The sequence below is a fragment of the Nicotiana tomentosiformis genome, chromosome 6, assembly GCF_000390325.3.
Source record: "Nicotiana tomentosiformis chromosome 6, ASM39032v3, whole genome shotgun sequence".
Lineage (NCBI taxonomy): Eukaryota > Viridiplantae > Streptophyta > Magnoliopsida > Solanales > Solanaceae > Nicotiana > Nicotiana tomentosiformis.
Window position 1 is genome coordinate 27,917,313 of NC_090817.1, and position 14,442 is coordinate 27,931,754.

A 14,442-nucleotide genomic window follows, 5' to 3' on the forward strand; every position below is an offset into this window, starting at 1 on the left:
TCTGAACCCGCACGGACAACTCACGTGCCAATAATATCAATAATTTGAATATCAACAGTCTATCAACCAGGAGAGTACTGTAATATTAATGCACAACATGTTTTCCACACCGATAGAAAATATCCGGTTCAAACCATGGTAGAAACCATTAAGAACACTTTGAAATCCATTTTTCACCTAATCAAGCTATTAGAACTAATTTCCTCTATCTCTACTAAGCCACACAGGTTTCCAAATCAGAGAGTTGCCACAAAACACCCGTAAAGCCCCACCTCATCATAAGAACCAAAAGAACCGAGCATACCATTACCATACTGATCCAGCATGTTACCCATTTCCCTATTTTCTCCGAGTTTCTTCTGAATTACCCTCAAGTTGATATTTCTCCTTATCAGAACACTACTATTCTTACCCAAACCTTACTACAAGACATCCTAACATAAAGCCACATCGCCCTAAGGCCCATAAGCCAATGTATTCTTCTTAAGCACCTTCATAAATACCCCAACCGTAATACTCACTCTGAAAATACCTTATGCGAATTTAAAATTATTCCTCTTTCCTTTGTTATACTGAAATGTAGAATCCATAGTCAAACAGAATTATCGCACGTCCCGATACCATCCAATGTAAGTAACTGATTCTAGTAATATACAAATTCAAAATATTTTCAATTTCCACATATACATTTTGAATCCATTAGAACCCTCTCGAGAGTCATCCACTCTGCTCAAATATAATTTACTCCGCCCCAAACGGGCCGAAAGACATGTGCTCCTTTAGCACAATCAACACCCAAAGAAGTAACCATGCCTTAGCATGACCAATCGAATTCATACTTGGTGCGCACTACATCCTTCAAAATAACAACTTAATCATTCCATAATTTTCATATTTTCATAAAGTTCAATGTAGCCCGTATTCAGAAATTTACTTACCCGAGTCATCCTCGATCTCCACCTATGTAAGTCATAACTAACCCACAAGTATGTCTTAAACCAAAACTAAATAACCATGAAATCAAATTGTCAATAGCAGTCTCCCCCACTTAGCTTTAAGCTGCAATTATATAAAATTAGAACTCGCAAGGATTTCTCCTTCTCAATTACCAAGATCCCGCACCGTTAGCCCACCAGACTTCTCGAAGTCTTTTGTTAAGGTTTTCATGAACATTTTGAATCACCAGCCACAGTCACACACTCGACCTCTTATCAGGTAGCAAGTAATATTCCTCGCAGAAGTTTCATCAACATCACGCCACAGCTAACTGCTCACAGGAGATAACCCACATGTGGAATTCCTTACTAACATCTTCCAACTACGATGCACTGGGTGCAACAACTACGTAATCAATAAATTTTTCTGAGCTCATGCTCACCCACAATTTGTAAAAGTCTACACTTTCCCTATTGACATCAACTGAAAGTTCATCAATACCTTCCGAACTCAAGTCATATTGTGCCTGAAACGATAATCAGATCTTCACATCCCTCTTCATTTTCAAACAAACTCCTTTCTGCCATATTCAATCTTTCTCCGTACAGTAACCATCACTCCAAATAAAGTCTTTAGGCCAAATCACATTCTATCAAAATTCCAAACCGTTCTACACTTTCTCAAGGCCCGTGACTACCCTACCATAGAATCCATATGCTAATCTGCCACTCTTACTTCGGTTAAACATCTCCTTTAAGCAACTTCTCAACCTCTACTTCTCCTACTTGACCTGCTAGTACTTCAACCACCGTGAAACACTTCCCGTCATCCCTCACACTTTGCTGCCCAACTGTTGGATCAAATCAAAATGCATCTTTGTCGCACCTGAACCAATAAAATTTTACCGGCTCTAAGCCTCTTCGAAGATCATCTTTCTCGAGCCATCAATATTAGAAATACCCATTTGCAACCACAATTACTACACAATCACTTACTCTCCTTGAGTCCAAACTCATTGACAAGACATGAGAATTTAATTTGTCCCACAATTTAACAACGTGAAAGATCCTTCAATACACTCATAACTTGAGACTATACGTCAAATCAAGACAGATATCAAGTACCCAATAACAAACTCTTGAGTCACAAGTACTTTATTCATCATATTCAACCCATCTGAACACATCCCGCAATTGCATCATACATATCATATAGCCATTCATCCGCTCATCGAGCCATATTTTCCACACATAGGGAAACTACCGGACATATGAGTCCAAATGTACAAGTTCACACAAATAAAGCTATCGAGCTTAAGCTGCGGTCTAACCCTGGCCTCAAGTCCTCTAGACTGGCCCATCACCAAAACACATAATACACATCTCAAACATCGTTCATGGAATCACAAGCTGACGATGCATAGCTGATACCGAGCACTCATGTGCGCAAACGAATGCATGGAAGGAATTCAAAGAGTTATGTTTCAAGCTGAATCAATTCCGCACGATAGAATACAAAAAAGTGAAATTTTCCTAAGGGTTTGGCAGCCTCTCGAAGATAAGTACAGACGTCTCCGTACCGATCCTCAAGACTCTACTAAACCTTCGCATGACTCGTGAGACCTATGTTAGCTAAAGATCTGATACCAGCTTGTCACGACCCAAAATCTCAAAAGTTGTGATGGCGCCTATCTCAATACTAGGCAAGCCCAAAATCTTAATAAACCACCATATCTTTTAAATTTGAAAACAAAATAATTAAATTCAGCGGAAGAAATCTCACAAATACAAATATAACACTCCCAAAACCCGGTGTCACTGAGTACATAAGCATCTAATATGAATACAATGTCTGACTGATAAAAACCACTGTCTGAAAGTATAGAACAATACAATAACTGAAGCAAAGAGAGACAAGGTGAGCGGACACCAGGCAGCTACCATGATAGTCTCCAACTGGTAAACCCCTGAGGTCTAATAACTGCCGTGTCCGGAAGTACCTGGATCTGCACACAAGGTGCAGAGTGTAGTATGAGTTCAACACACTCAATAAGTAACAAGACTAACCTCTGGACTGAAAGTAGTGACGAGCTCCGTAGGTACAGTTCAGTATAAATAATGGTACAAAATGTAGGCATGCTTTTAAGTTCAATAGTTAAACTCAATACAAGTGCAATAGATCAATACTGCATGATATGAGGAATATGACATCCCAGTAGAAAGACCTCATATAAATACTGGTCACAAATTATTCGATCACTCGGTACAGTTTATGGCCAATCCAGCCTAGGGGTGTTCTAACCCGTATATATATATATATATATATATATATATATATATATATATATATATATATATATATATACACATCGACTGACAGTCAGTCACTCAGAACCGTATAAGGCCAATGCAGCACTGGGGTAATTTATCCCCAAATGTAAATAATACGGACAAGATCCACGTCTAGGTAAATTCATTACAATACAAATAAGTAAGGCAAGTCCATGCCCTGGAAAAATCCATCCCGAATATATATATATATATATATAATCAGTAAGTAAGGCAAGTCCATGCCTTGGAAAGTCCATTCCGAATATATATAATCATCTACGCTCACTGGGGGTGTGTATAGACTCCGGAGGGGCTCCTTCAGCCCAAGCGTAACACAAAGCCAATATGGCCTACTGTAGGCGGGCAATCCTGATCCGTATAATAACAAAGCCTATAAGGCCAGCTTAAGGCGGGCAACCCTGATCCATAAAATAGTAAAGCCAATAAGGCCTGATGCAGGCGGGCAGCCCCGATCCAGAACAATAATAATGTATAAAGTCATTCTGGCATGCTGCAGGCGGGCAACCCCGTTCCATTTAATAATAACATATATAAAGCCAATATGGCCTGCAGGGGCGTGCAACTCGATCCCATAAATATCCTCACAATTGACGTATATGACTGAGTGAGAAATGTACATTTTTTAAAATCAATTAATACAACAGCAACACGACCCTATGGGTCCTAAAATATGGGCACATAACCTAAACATGATCTTTATTACGAGCCTCACCTTAATTCCTATAACACATGCCACATGTTTAAATAATAACATGATTCTTTAATTTTACAACTTCACAGGATTTATTCAAGACATAATTTCTGTGGTGCACGTCTATATGTTCATCACCTATCGTGTGTGTCACCGCCAAACAATTCATATCATACCAAATTCGGGGATTCATACCCTCAGAATCAAGTTTAGAAGTATTACTTACCTCAAACAGTGTAATTCTTTACTCCGCTATGCCTTTGCCTCGTGAATTGGCCTCCAAACCCCTCGAATATAGCCACAATTAATTCGATTCAGTCAATAAATTTATTGGAATTAATTCCATAAGAAAATACTAATTTTCCATAAAAATCCGAAATTTAGCTAAAAAATTGCCGGTCCACGTCTCGGAACCCGACAAAAGTTACAAAATCCTGAAGCCCATTCAACCACGAGTCTAACCATATTAATTTTACCAAAATCCGACCTCAACTCGACCTCCAATCTTCAAATCTTATTTTCAAATCCCTAAGTTCAAACCCCCGATTTACACCTCAAAAACATGTAATCTAGTCGGATTATTCGATGATAATTCAATATTATGGAGTAGAAATGATCACAAGTGACTTACCTCAAGTTTTCCTTGAATTCTCTAGCATAATTACCCCAAAACCCGTGTTTGAAGGTTCAAAAATGGCAAAACTCGGAACCCCTCTATTTATTTATTGCCCAGGGGTTTTCACACCCGCGGTGATTTTTTCGCACCTGCAGTCTTCACACCCGCGGCAAAACTCTCGCTCCCGCGATGTCCGTGCCACAATGATTTCTTCGCGCATGCGGTCTTCGCACCCGTTGCAAAACCCTCACACCTGCGGTGTCTGGGTCTGCGATGATTTCTTCGCGTCTGTGGTCTTCGCACCCGCGGCAAAACCCTCGCACCTGCGATGATTTTTTCACGCATGTGGTCTTCGCACCCGCAACAAATATTTTCGCACCCGCGGTGCCTGACTAGCCCATGCATTTCCGCTTCTGCGACTAGTGCCTCGCATCCGCGAGCTTGCACCTGCGGCCTTTTTTCGTGCAGGTGCGATCATACCAGATGCCCAACTGCTTTAGCTCCTCCTCCAAATTCGATCCGTTAAGCATCCGAACTCACCCGAGGTCCCCCCGGGACCTCAACCAAATATACCAACAAGTCCTAAAATATTATACAAACTTAGTCGAGCCTTCAAATCAAATCCAACAACACTAAAAACATGAATCACACACAGATTCAAGCGTAATGAACTTTGAAACTTTCAATTTCTAAAAATGATGCCGGAACCTATCAAATCACGTCTGATTGACCTCAAATTTTGCACACAAGTCACAATTAACATAACAGAGGTATTTCAATTTTCAAAATCGGATTCCGACCCTGATATCAAAAAGTCAACGCCCCGATCAAACTTCCCGAAAATTCGACTTTCGCCATTTAAAGCCTAATTCTACTACGGACCTCCAAAAATATTTTTGGACACGTTCCTAAGTCCAAAATCACCATACAGAGCTATTGGAATCATCAAAATCTAGATTCGAGGTCGTTTACACATAAGTCCACATCTAATCAACTTTTCTAATTTAAATTTCCAACATGAAATTCATTCTTCCAAGCTAACTCCGAAATATCTTAAAACCAAAACTGACAATTCACACAAGTAATAATACCTCGTAAAAAATTATTCAAGACTTCAAATAGTTTAAAAGAGCGTAAATGCTCAAAACGACCGATCGGGTCGTTACACATGATGGTGGTATTCAAATGTCAACCGAGGACAACTTGCATGATAATCCCAAATGCTAAATACAACATGATATAACTGTTGGGGAGAATTCAGAGGTTAACATTTTGTAACCTCTTTAGTATATATGCAAGTCTATATATGTTTTATGTAACTATAATCTGAATACACTTATATACATGTGAATACAGTCTTATATTTATATGAATACATGTTACATAATACACTTATATACATGTCAATACAGTGTTAAATACGTATTCATGATTTAATAAATACATGTTGCAAAACAATATTTATAATTCTTCAGTTTAATCATGTATACAACAACATACATGATTCATAATACACATATATACATGTAAACACAATGTTATATTTGTATTCATGATGTGAATAAATATATATTATAAAAACAACCTTTACTATTCTTCATTTTATTCAAGTATACAACAAAATACATTATTCAGAATACACTTATATACATGGAAATATATTAATAGATTACAAGTCTATACGCCTACTATGAATTTGAGAAGAATGTTTTTTACTAATCTGACAAATACAATTATGTAAAACATGCGCTATATTAATATATTCTATTGGGTATTATAAGGTTATGGAAAGGAAGCTGAACACCGACATTCATGCCGATGAACCCCCACAAGCTAATTTTACTAGAGACACATTAGATGCATCTACTGAGGTTAATCCTCTATGTGGTGAAGTAAGAAAGGAAGGGCCTACTCCATCGGAGGTGCCTTTTGTCATACCACTTGAAACTGACAAAGAAATACATGTATCACAATTTGAGTTGGCGGATGAGTACCTTCCAAGTCAAATTCCAGACACTAGAATTGTGGTACATCAAGCAGTAAAAGTTGTTGATTCAACCCCTTTACCCTCTCATAGGACTCAACGTCCAAGTCGATGGTATTCTTCGCCTTACGAGTCAAACTTCGACTCGGTCGGTTAGTAAATTCTTATACAAAAACTATGTTTTACAAAGTGTTGATATATTTCCTCATGATAACTATAATTAAATATAGCTATTAATGACGACGATGGACTACAAGTACCTCAGTAAAGTTGACTGCCATATTTGACAAGAAACACCCCTTTGAAGATAATTTAATATCGGGGCTACATCATACGTTAGTCATTCAAGAATTTGAGAAATGGGTTCGTGATGGTCTTCTGGATAAACATGATCAAAAGTAAGTTTCTTTTTTTGATCTATAATTGTAACGACCCAGCCGGTCATTTTGAGTGTATTAGCTCCGATCCCCTATTTACTATTTTTTCCGTATCTATTTCTGCTTATGTGACTTGCCGGGAGGTTGGGGGGAGGGGGGTCTTGTTTTTGGTTTTAGAGTATTTTGGGACACTTAATCCCTAAAACGGAAGCTTAAGTCCCAAGATTTTGATCGCAATCGGAAGTGTGTGAGGACGACTCCAAAATGGAGTTCTGTCGGTTCCGTTAGCTCCGTTGAGTAATTTTGGACTCAGGAGCGTGTCCAGACTGTGAATTTGAGGTTTGTAGCTAATTTAGGCTTGAAATGGCGAAAGTTAAATTTTTGGAAAGTTTGACGAGGGGGTTGACTTTTTAATATCGGGGTCGGATTCAAATTTCAGAACTTGGAATAGGTCCGTAATGTTGAATATGACTTGTGTGCAAAATTTGAGGCCAATAGGACGTGGTTTGGTAGGTTTCAGTGTCGTTTGCGGAATTTAGAAGTTAGAAGGTCTTTAGGCTTGAATCCGGGTGTGATCGATGTTTTGATGTTGAGTTGAGTGATTCTAAGGTTCGGCTAAGTTTGTATTGGGTTATATGACTTGTTGGCATGTTTGGTTGTGGTCCCGGGGGCCTCGGATGGAATTCGGGAGGTTTCAGACTTGGTTTGGATTTAAAAAGGGGCAACTATAGTGCTGTTGTTGCTAGTGTATCACATCTGCGAAGTGGGAAACGCAGGTGCGAGCTCACAGAAGCGGGGATGGGACCGCAAAATCAGCCAAGGAGAAGTTGAGCAGAAGCCGTATGTGCGAAGATTTTCCCGCACCTGCGATGGTCGCAATAGCAGGTAGCTGGGCGCATGTGCAAGTTTTAGCCGCATATGCGATGGGTTTCCGCACATGCGATAGGCGCAGATGCGATCTTGAAGCCGTAGGAGCGAAATCTGGGATTTTAAGTGGAATCCGCATCTGCGATGGATTTTCGCAGGTACGGCGTCGCAGATGCGACAGTGGGTCCGCAAATGCGAAAAGTCTGGGCAGAAGGTTTAAAGGCAAGGGTTCGCGATTTTAGTCTTATTTCACCATTTGAGACACAGACTTAGGTGATTTTGGAGAAGCTTTTCGAAGGGATTATTGAGGTAAGCTTCTTGTACTCGTTTTTTTATCATAAATCTTGATTCCCCACTGATTTCCCCACTTAATTAGCGAGATTTTGAAGTGAAATTTGGAGGTTTAGGGCTTGAGAATTGGAGGGTGGATTTTGGGGATTTGGAGGACCAAATGATCGGATTTTGATGAATTTAGTATGGTTAGACTCGTGAGTGAGTGGGATTTCGGGTTTTGTGACTTTTATCGGATTTCGAGACGTGGGCCTGGGGGCCAGGGTTTGAGCCTATTTCAGATTTTGGCTTATGATTTCGTGTTTTTCTTCTGGAATTGATTCTTTTAGCTTATATTAATTATATGGTAATGCTTTTAGCTAGATTCGGGGCATTTAGAGATTGATTCAAGGGGCAAGGGCATTGCAGAGTAGGATTTTGCGCGGTTTGAGATAAGTAACAGTTTTAAATATGGTCATGAGGGTATGAAACCCCGGATTTTGGTATGATGTGACTATTTCGGAGGTGACACACATGCTAGGCGACGGGTGTGTGGGCGTGCACCGTGGGGGATTGTGACTTGGTCCATCCCGTGAGACTTTAAAATCGAATAGACTATTATTAATTACATGTTCTCTTTGTGTTATAGAACTTTAACTGCAAATAATGTTAGAAATCATATTTAGGCTATGTGATAGTACTGTTGGGACCCACAGAGGTGGCATACTTGTTGAATTATTTGCTAATTGCTGTCTTGTACTGAATCATGGTTTTACTTACGCATCATATATCAGTCTCTTCTTGATTCTTGTTGATACACCATGTTATTTTGTTTGGGTTGATATTTATGATTTCTGAGAACCTGAGAAACTGAAGAGGTTGGTGACTAAGGCAGGGCCTGAGTGCCGAGCTGTGAGCTATATGTATGTATTTGGATCGGGTTGTACGCCGCAACGAGCCTGAGGGTTGTATGTATATGGATCGGGTTTCACGCCACTACAAGCCTTAGGGATATATATATATATATATATATATATATATATATATATATATATATGGTTGCACGCCACAACGAGCCTTATGGCTATTTATATATTATGGGATCGGGCTGCACGCCGCAGCGATATAGTGCTTGGGCTGAAGGAGCCCCTCTGGAGTTTGCACACCCCTAGTGAGTGCAGGTACCTATTGAGTGTGAGTACTGAGGGCTGAGAGACGAGTGATTGAGCTGTTGTGACGAGTTGAGTGACTGGTGCCCTGAGAGGCTGTACTTGCTCTTTCATTTGTTGATGCACTTAGTTGTAATCTGTCATTGTCATAAAATTTCTGAAAGATTCTATATACGGATTTACCTACACTTTAACTGTATAAAACTGATTTGATTTGAACTGCCGGATTTGAAAGCATGTCTATTCTTTGCTGGAATTATTGAAAATGAACTATAATTGTATAGCTTGTCACTACCTTCTCAGTTCCTTATTTATTTCTGTTACTTACTGAGTTGGTTGTACTCATGCTACACCCTACACTTCATGTGCAGATCGAGGTGTGTTTGTTCATGGAGGTCATTGAGTTCGTGCGCGATCGAGTACCGGAGACTACGAGGTAGCTGCCGGCATCCGCATACCTTGTCTCTCCTTCTATATTTTCCTTCTTTTATGTATTGCTACTTAGACACCATTTTATTAGACTGGATATCTAGATGCTCATGACTCAGTGACATTCCGATGTCGGGCTATTTTTCTACACTTATGTTTTTTTAGGTTTTACCCCCGTTTTTATGAAAAACTCCGGTTATTTTAAATGTTTTAGTTCATTTTTGTTAAAATTTGAAAGTGTTTTGGAAAGGTCGGCTTGCCTAGTATCACGATAGGCGCCATCACGATGGGTTTGGTTTTGGATCGTGACAAGTTGATATCAGAGTCTAGGTTACATAGGTCTCACGAGTCATGAGCAGGGTTAGTAGAGTCTAGCAGGTCCGTACAGAGATGTCTGTAGTTATCTTCGAGAGGCCGCAGAACCCTTAGGAAAAACTTCACATTCTTGAATTCTTGTCGTACGAATCTGTTGATTCTGGTGACTAAACATCTATTGTTTCATTCTCTCACAGATGGTGAGGGCTCGTAGTACGGGGCAGGACAGACAACTACCAATACCACCTGCTAGGGCCGCGATAGGCCAAGGTCACGGTAGAGGCCGCGGTAGGGGAAGAGGTGCAGCCCGCACAACAGCTGGGGCAGTACCTGCAGATCCATCAGTTGCCCAGTTCAGGAGCAACTCTAGTTGTGGACGAGCATGTGGGACCATATCAGGCACCACCCGTGCCTATTGTGATTCCAGGCCTTCAAGAGGCCTTAGCTCAGTTTCTGACCGCGTGTATCAGTCTTTCTCAGGCGGTCTCTGTTCTGGGTGAAGCAACCACTTCTCAGGCCGGGGGAGGCGCTCAAACTCCCGCCGCCCACACACCAAAGCAGGTGGTACGGGGATTCCAGACATCGGGGGCACCACCAGCCCAGCTGGTTGCCGCTGCTCAGGATTATGTTGTTCCTGCTATGCCTGAGGATGAGCAGCGTAGATTGGAGAGGTTTGGGAGGCTTCAACCTCCATCATTCAGTGGGTCAGAGGGAGAGGATGCACATAGTTTCTTAGACAGGTGTCAGAGGATACTCCGTACGGCAGGTATTCTATAGACCAGTGGGGTCTTGCACTACCTTTCAATTCTCAGGGGCTGCATTTAGTTGGTGGGAGGCTTACGAGAGGCGTAGGTTGGCCGGCGCAACACCCCTTACCTGGCCGCAGTTCTCCATTATCTTTCTGGAGAAGTTAGTGCCTCAGTCCCACAGAGAGGAGCTGTGCACAAAATTTGAGTAGCTTCGTCAGGGTGATATGTTTGTGACGCAGTATGAGGTGAGATTTTCAGAGTTTGCCCGACATGCTATCTGGTTGGTTCCCACAGATAGGGAGAGGATCAAGAGGTTCATAGATGGCCTCGATATTCAGCTGCGATTGCGTATGACTAGAGATAGAGTGTCTGATGCTACTTTTGATGAGGTTATCGATATTGCTCGTCAGATTGAGATGGTTTGCATCTAGGAGCAGGTCGATAGGAAGGCCAAGAGGCCTCATGGATGGGGTGGATTTAGCGGTGTTCCTTCTATGGTGTAGTTCCACCACAGTAGAGGTCGTCCTTTCAGACATGCTCAGACGGATCACCCAGTTCACCATGGTGCATCATCTGGCCATGGTTCACATAGTTATCAGCAGAGTCATTCATCTCTCAGTGCTCTCTCAGCTCAAAGTTCGTTCTGTGCTCCATCGGGTCAGGACTTGTATATGCCAGGTCTTTCTACCAGTTATAACGGTGCTCAGGGCTCCCTTCAGTCCCCAGCACCAGCACCAGCACCAGCACCAGGGGTTTGCTATGAGTGTGGAGAGTTTGGCCACATCAGGAGATATTGTCCCCGCCTTACGGGAGCTCCGGCTCAGCAGATGAGCCAGTCTACGACATCATCACCAGTTTTTTCACCACCCGCTCAGCCAGCTCGGGGTGGAGCCCAGTCAGCTAGGGGCCACCCGAGAGGGGGAGGCCATGCCCGTTTCTATGCTCTTCCTACCAAAATAGAAGCCATTGCTTCAGATGCTGTGATTACAGGTATTGTCTCTGTTTTCCATAGAGATGCCTCTGTATTATTTTACCCTGGTTCCACTTATTCATATGTATCCTAGTATTTCGCTTATTATCTAGATATGCCCCATGAGTCTCTAGTTTCATTTGTTAATATATCCACTCCAGTGGGCGATACTATCATTGTGGACCGTGTATATCGGTAATGTGTGGTGACTATTGGGAGTCTGGAGACTAGAGTGGACCTCTTGTTGCTTAGTATGGTCGATTTTGAAATGATTTTGGGTATGTATTGGTTGTCTCCATGTCATGCTGTTCTAGATTATCACGCTAAGACCGTGACGTTGGCGATGCCAGGGTTACCGAGGGTTGAGTGGAGCGGCTCTATAGACTATGTTCCTAGTGGAGTGATTTCATACTTGAAAGCTCAGTGGATGGTTGATAAGGGTTGTCTATCTTATCTGGCCTTTGTGAGGGATGTTAGTGCATAGGCCCCTGCTATTAATTTTGTTTCGGTGGTGCGATATTTCCCAGATGTGTTTCTTGCAGACCTGCCGGGAATGCCGCCTGACAAGGATATTGATTTCGGTATTGATTTAGTGCCGGGCACTTAGCCCATCTCTATTATTCCATATCGTATGGCACCGGTGGAGTTGAAGGAATTGAAGGAGTAGCTTTAGGAACTCCTTGATAAGGGGTTTATTCGGCTTAGCGTGTCACCTTGGGGTGCACCAGTTCTATTTGTGAAGAAGAAGGATGGTACTATGAGAATGTGCATTGATTATAGACAGTTGAACAAGGTCACAATCAGGAACAAGTATCCATTTTCGCGTATTGATGATCTCTTTGACCAACTTCAGGGAGCGAGGGTGTTCTCCAAGATTGATTTGAGGTCAGCGTATCACCAGTTGAAGATTTGGGACTCAGATATTCTTAAGACAACTTTCAGGACCAGATATGGCCATTATGAGTTCCTTGTGATGTCTTTTGGGCTGATCAACGCCCCAGAAACGTTTATGCATCTGATGAACAATGTGTTTCAGCCTTATATTGACTCATTCATTATTGTATTCATTGATGACATCCTGGTGTACTCTCGTAGCTAGGAGGAGCATGCGCAACATCTGAGGATTGCGTTACAACGATTGAGAGAGGAGACGCTTTATGCAAAGTTCTCCAAGTGTGAGTTTTGGCTCAGTTCAGTGGCGTTATTGGGACATGTGGTGTCCAGTGAGGGTATTCAGGTAGACCCGAAAAAGATAGAGGCGGTTCAGAGTTGACCCAGACCGTCCTCAGCCACGAAGATTCAGAGTTTTATCGGTTTGGCTGGTTATTACCGCCATTTTGTGGAGGGCTTCTCATCTATTGCATCGCCCTTAACTAAATTGACCCAAAAGGGTGCTTCTTTCAGGTGGTCGGAGGAGTGCGAGAAGAGCTTTCAGAAGCTCAATACTGTTTTGACCACGACTCCGGTTCTTGTTCTACCATCAGCTTCTGGTTCTTACACAGTGTATTGTGATGCCTCACAGATCGGTATTGAGTGTGTTCTGATGCAGGAGGGTATAGTGATTGATTATGCTTCGCGCTAGTTGAAGTCCCATGAGAAGAACTATCCTGTCCATGACCTGGAGTTAGTAACTATTGTTCACACCTTGAAGCTTTGGCGGCACTATTTGTACGGGGTCCATTGTGAGATTTACACTGATCATCGGAGTTTGCAGTATATGTTCAAGCAGAAGGATCTGAACTTGCGTCGGCGGAGGTGGTTGGAGCTTCTTAAGGACTATGATATCATTATTTTGTACCATTTCGGGAAGGTCAATGTGGAGGCCGATGCCTTGAGTTGCCTGGTAGAGAGTTTGGGGAGCTTAGCATATCTTCCAGCAGCAGAGAGGCCATTGGCATTAGATGTTCGGGACTTAGTTATCCAGTTTGTTAGATTGGATGTTTCTGAGCCGAGTTGAGTATTGGCTTGTGTGGTATCTTGGTCTTCGCTTTATGATCGTATCAGGGAGCGTCAGTATGATGACCCCCATCTACTTGTCCTTAAGGACACGGTCCAACACGGTGATGCTAAGAAGGTCACTATTGGGGATGATGATGCATTGAGGATGCATGACAGGCTATGTGTGCCCAATGTAGAGGTTTTACGTGAGTTGATTCTCCAAGAGGCTCACAGTTCGCGGTATTCTATTCATTCGGATGACACAATGATGTATCAGGACTTGAGACAACATTACTGGTGGAGGAGAATGAAGAAGGACATAGTGAAGTATGTAGCTCGGTGCCTAAATTGCCAGCAGGTGAAGTATGAGTATCAGCGACCAGGTGGGTTGCTTCAGAAGTTAGAGATTCCGAAGTGGAAATGGGAGCGGATCACTATGGATTTCGTTGTTGGGCTTCCATGGACTTAATGGATGTTTGATGCAGTTTGGGTGATTGTGGACCGGCTGACCAAGTCAGCTCATTTAATTACAGTGATGACTACCTATTCTTCCGAGTAGCTGGCTCGAGTGTATATCCGCGAGATCGTCAGGCTTCATAGCATACCAGTATCTATCATTTCTGACCGGAGTACGTAGTTTACATCATGGTTCTTGAGGGCCGTACACCATGAGTTGGGTACTCGAGTGGAGTTGAGCATAACATTTTACCCTCAGACGGACGAACAGTCCGAGTGCACTATTCAGATATTAAAGGATATACTCAGTGCGTGGGATCAGTT

General features: G+C 42.1%; 1 protein-coding gene across 1 annotated transcript; it reads left to right on the forward strand.

The window, feature by feature from the left end:
* The first annotated feature begins 6,378 nt into the window (after nucleotides 1-6,378).
* LOC138893722 (uncharacterized) lies at nucleotides 6,379-13,681 on the forward strand. Its single transcript, XM_070178376.1, has 6 exons — nucleotides 6,379-6,621; nucleotides 10,486-10,771; nucleotides 11,049-11,173; nucleotides 11,258-11,776; nucleotides 12,824-12,961; nucleotides 13,439-13,681. The coding sequence occupies exons 1-6, from the start codon at nucleotides 6,379-6,381 to the stop codon at nucleotides 13,679-13,681; spliced, it is 1,554 nt and encodes a 517-aa protein (XP_070034477.1).
* The last annotated feature ends 761 nt before the right edge of the window (nucleotides 13,682-14,442 follow it).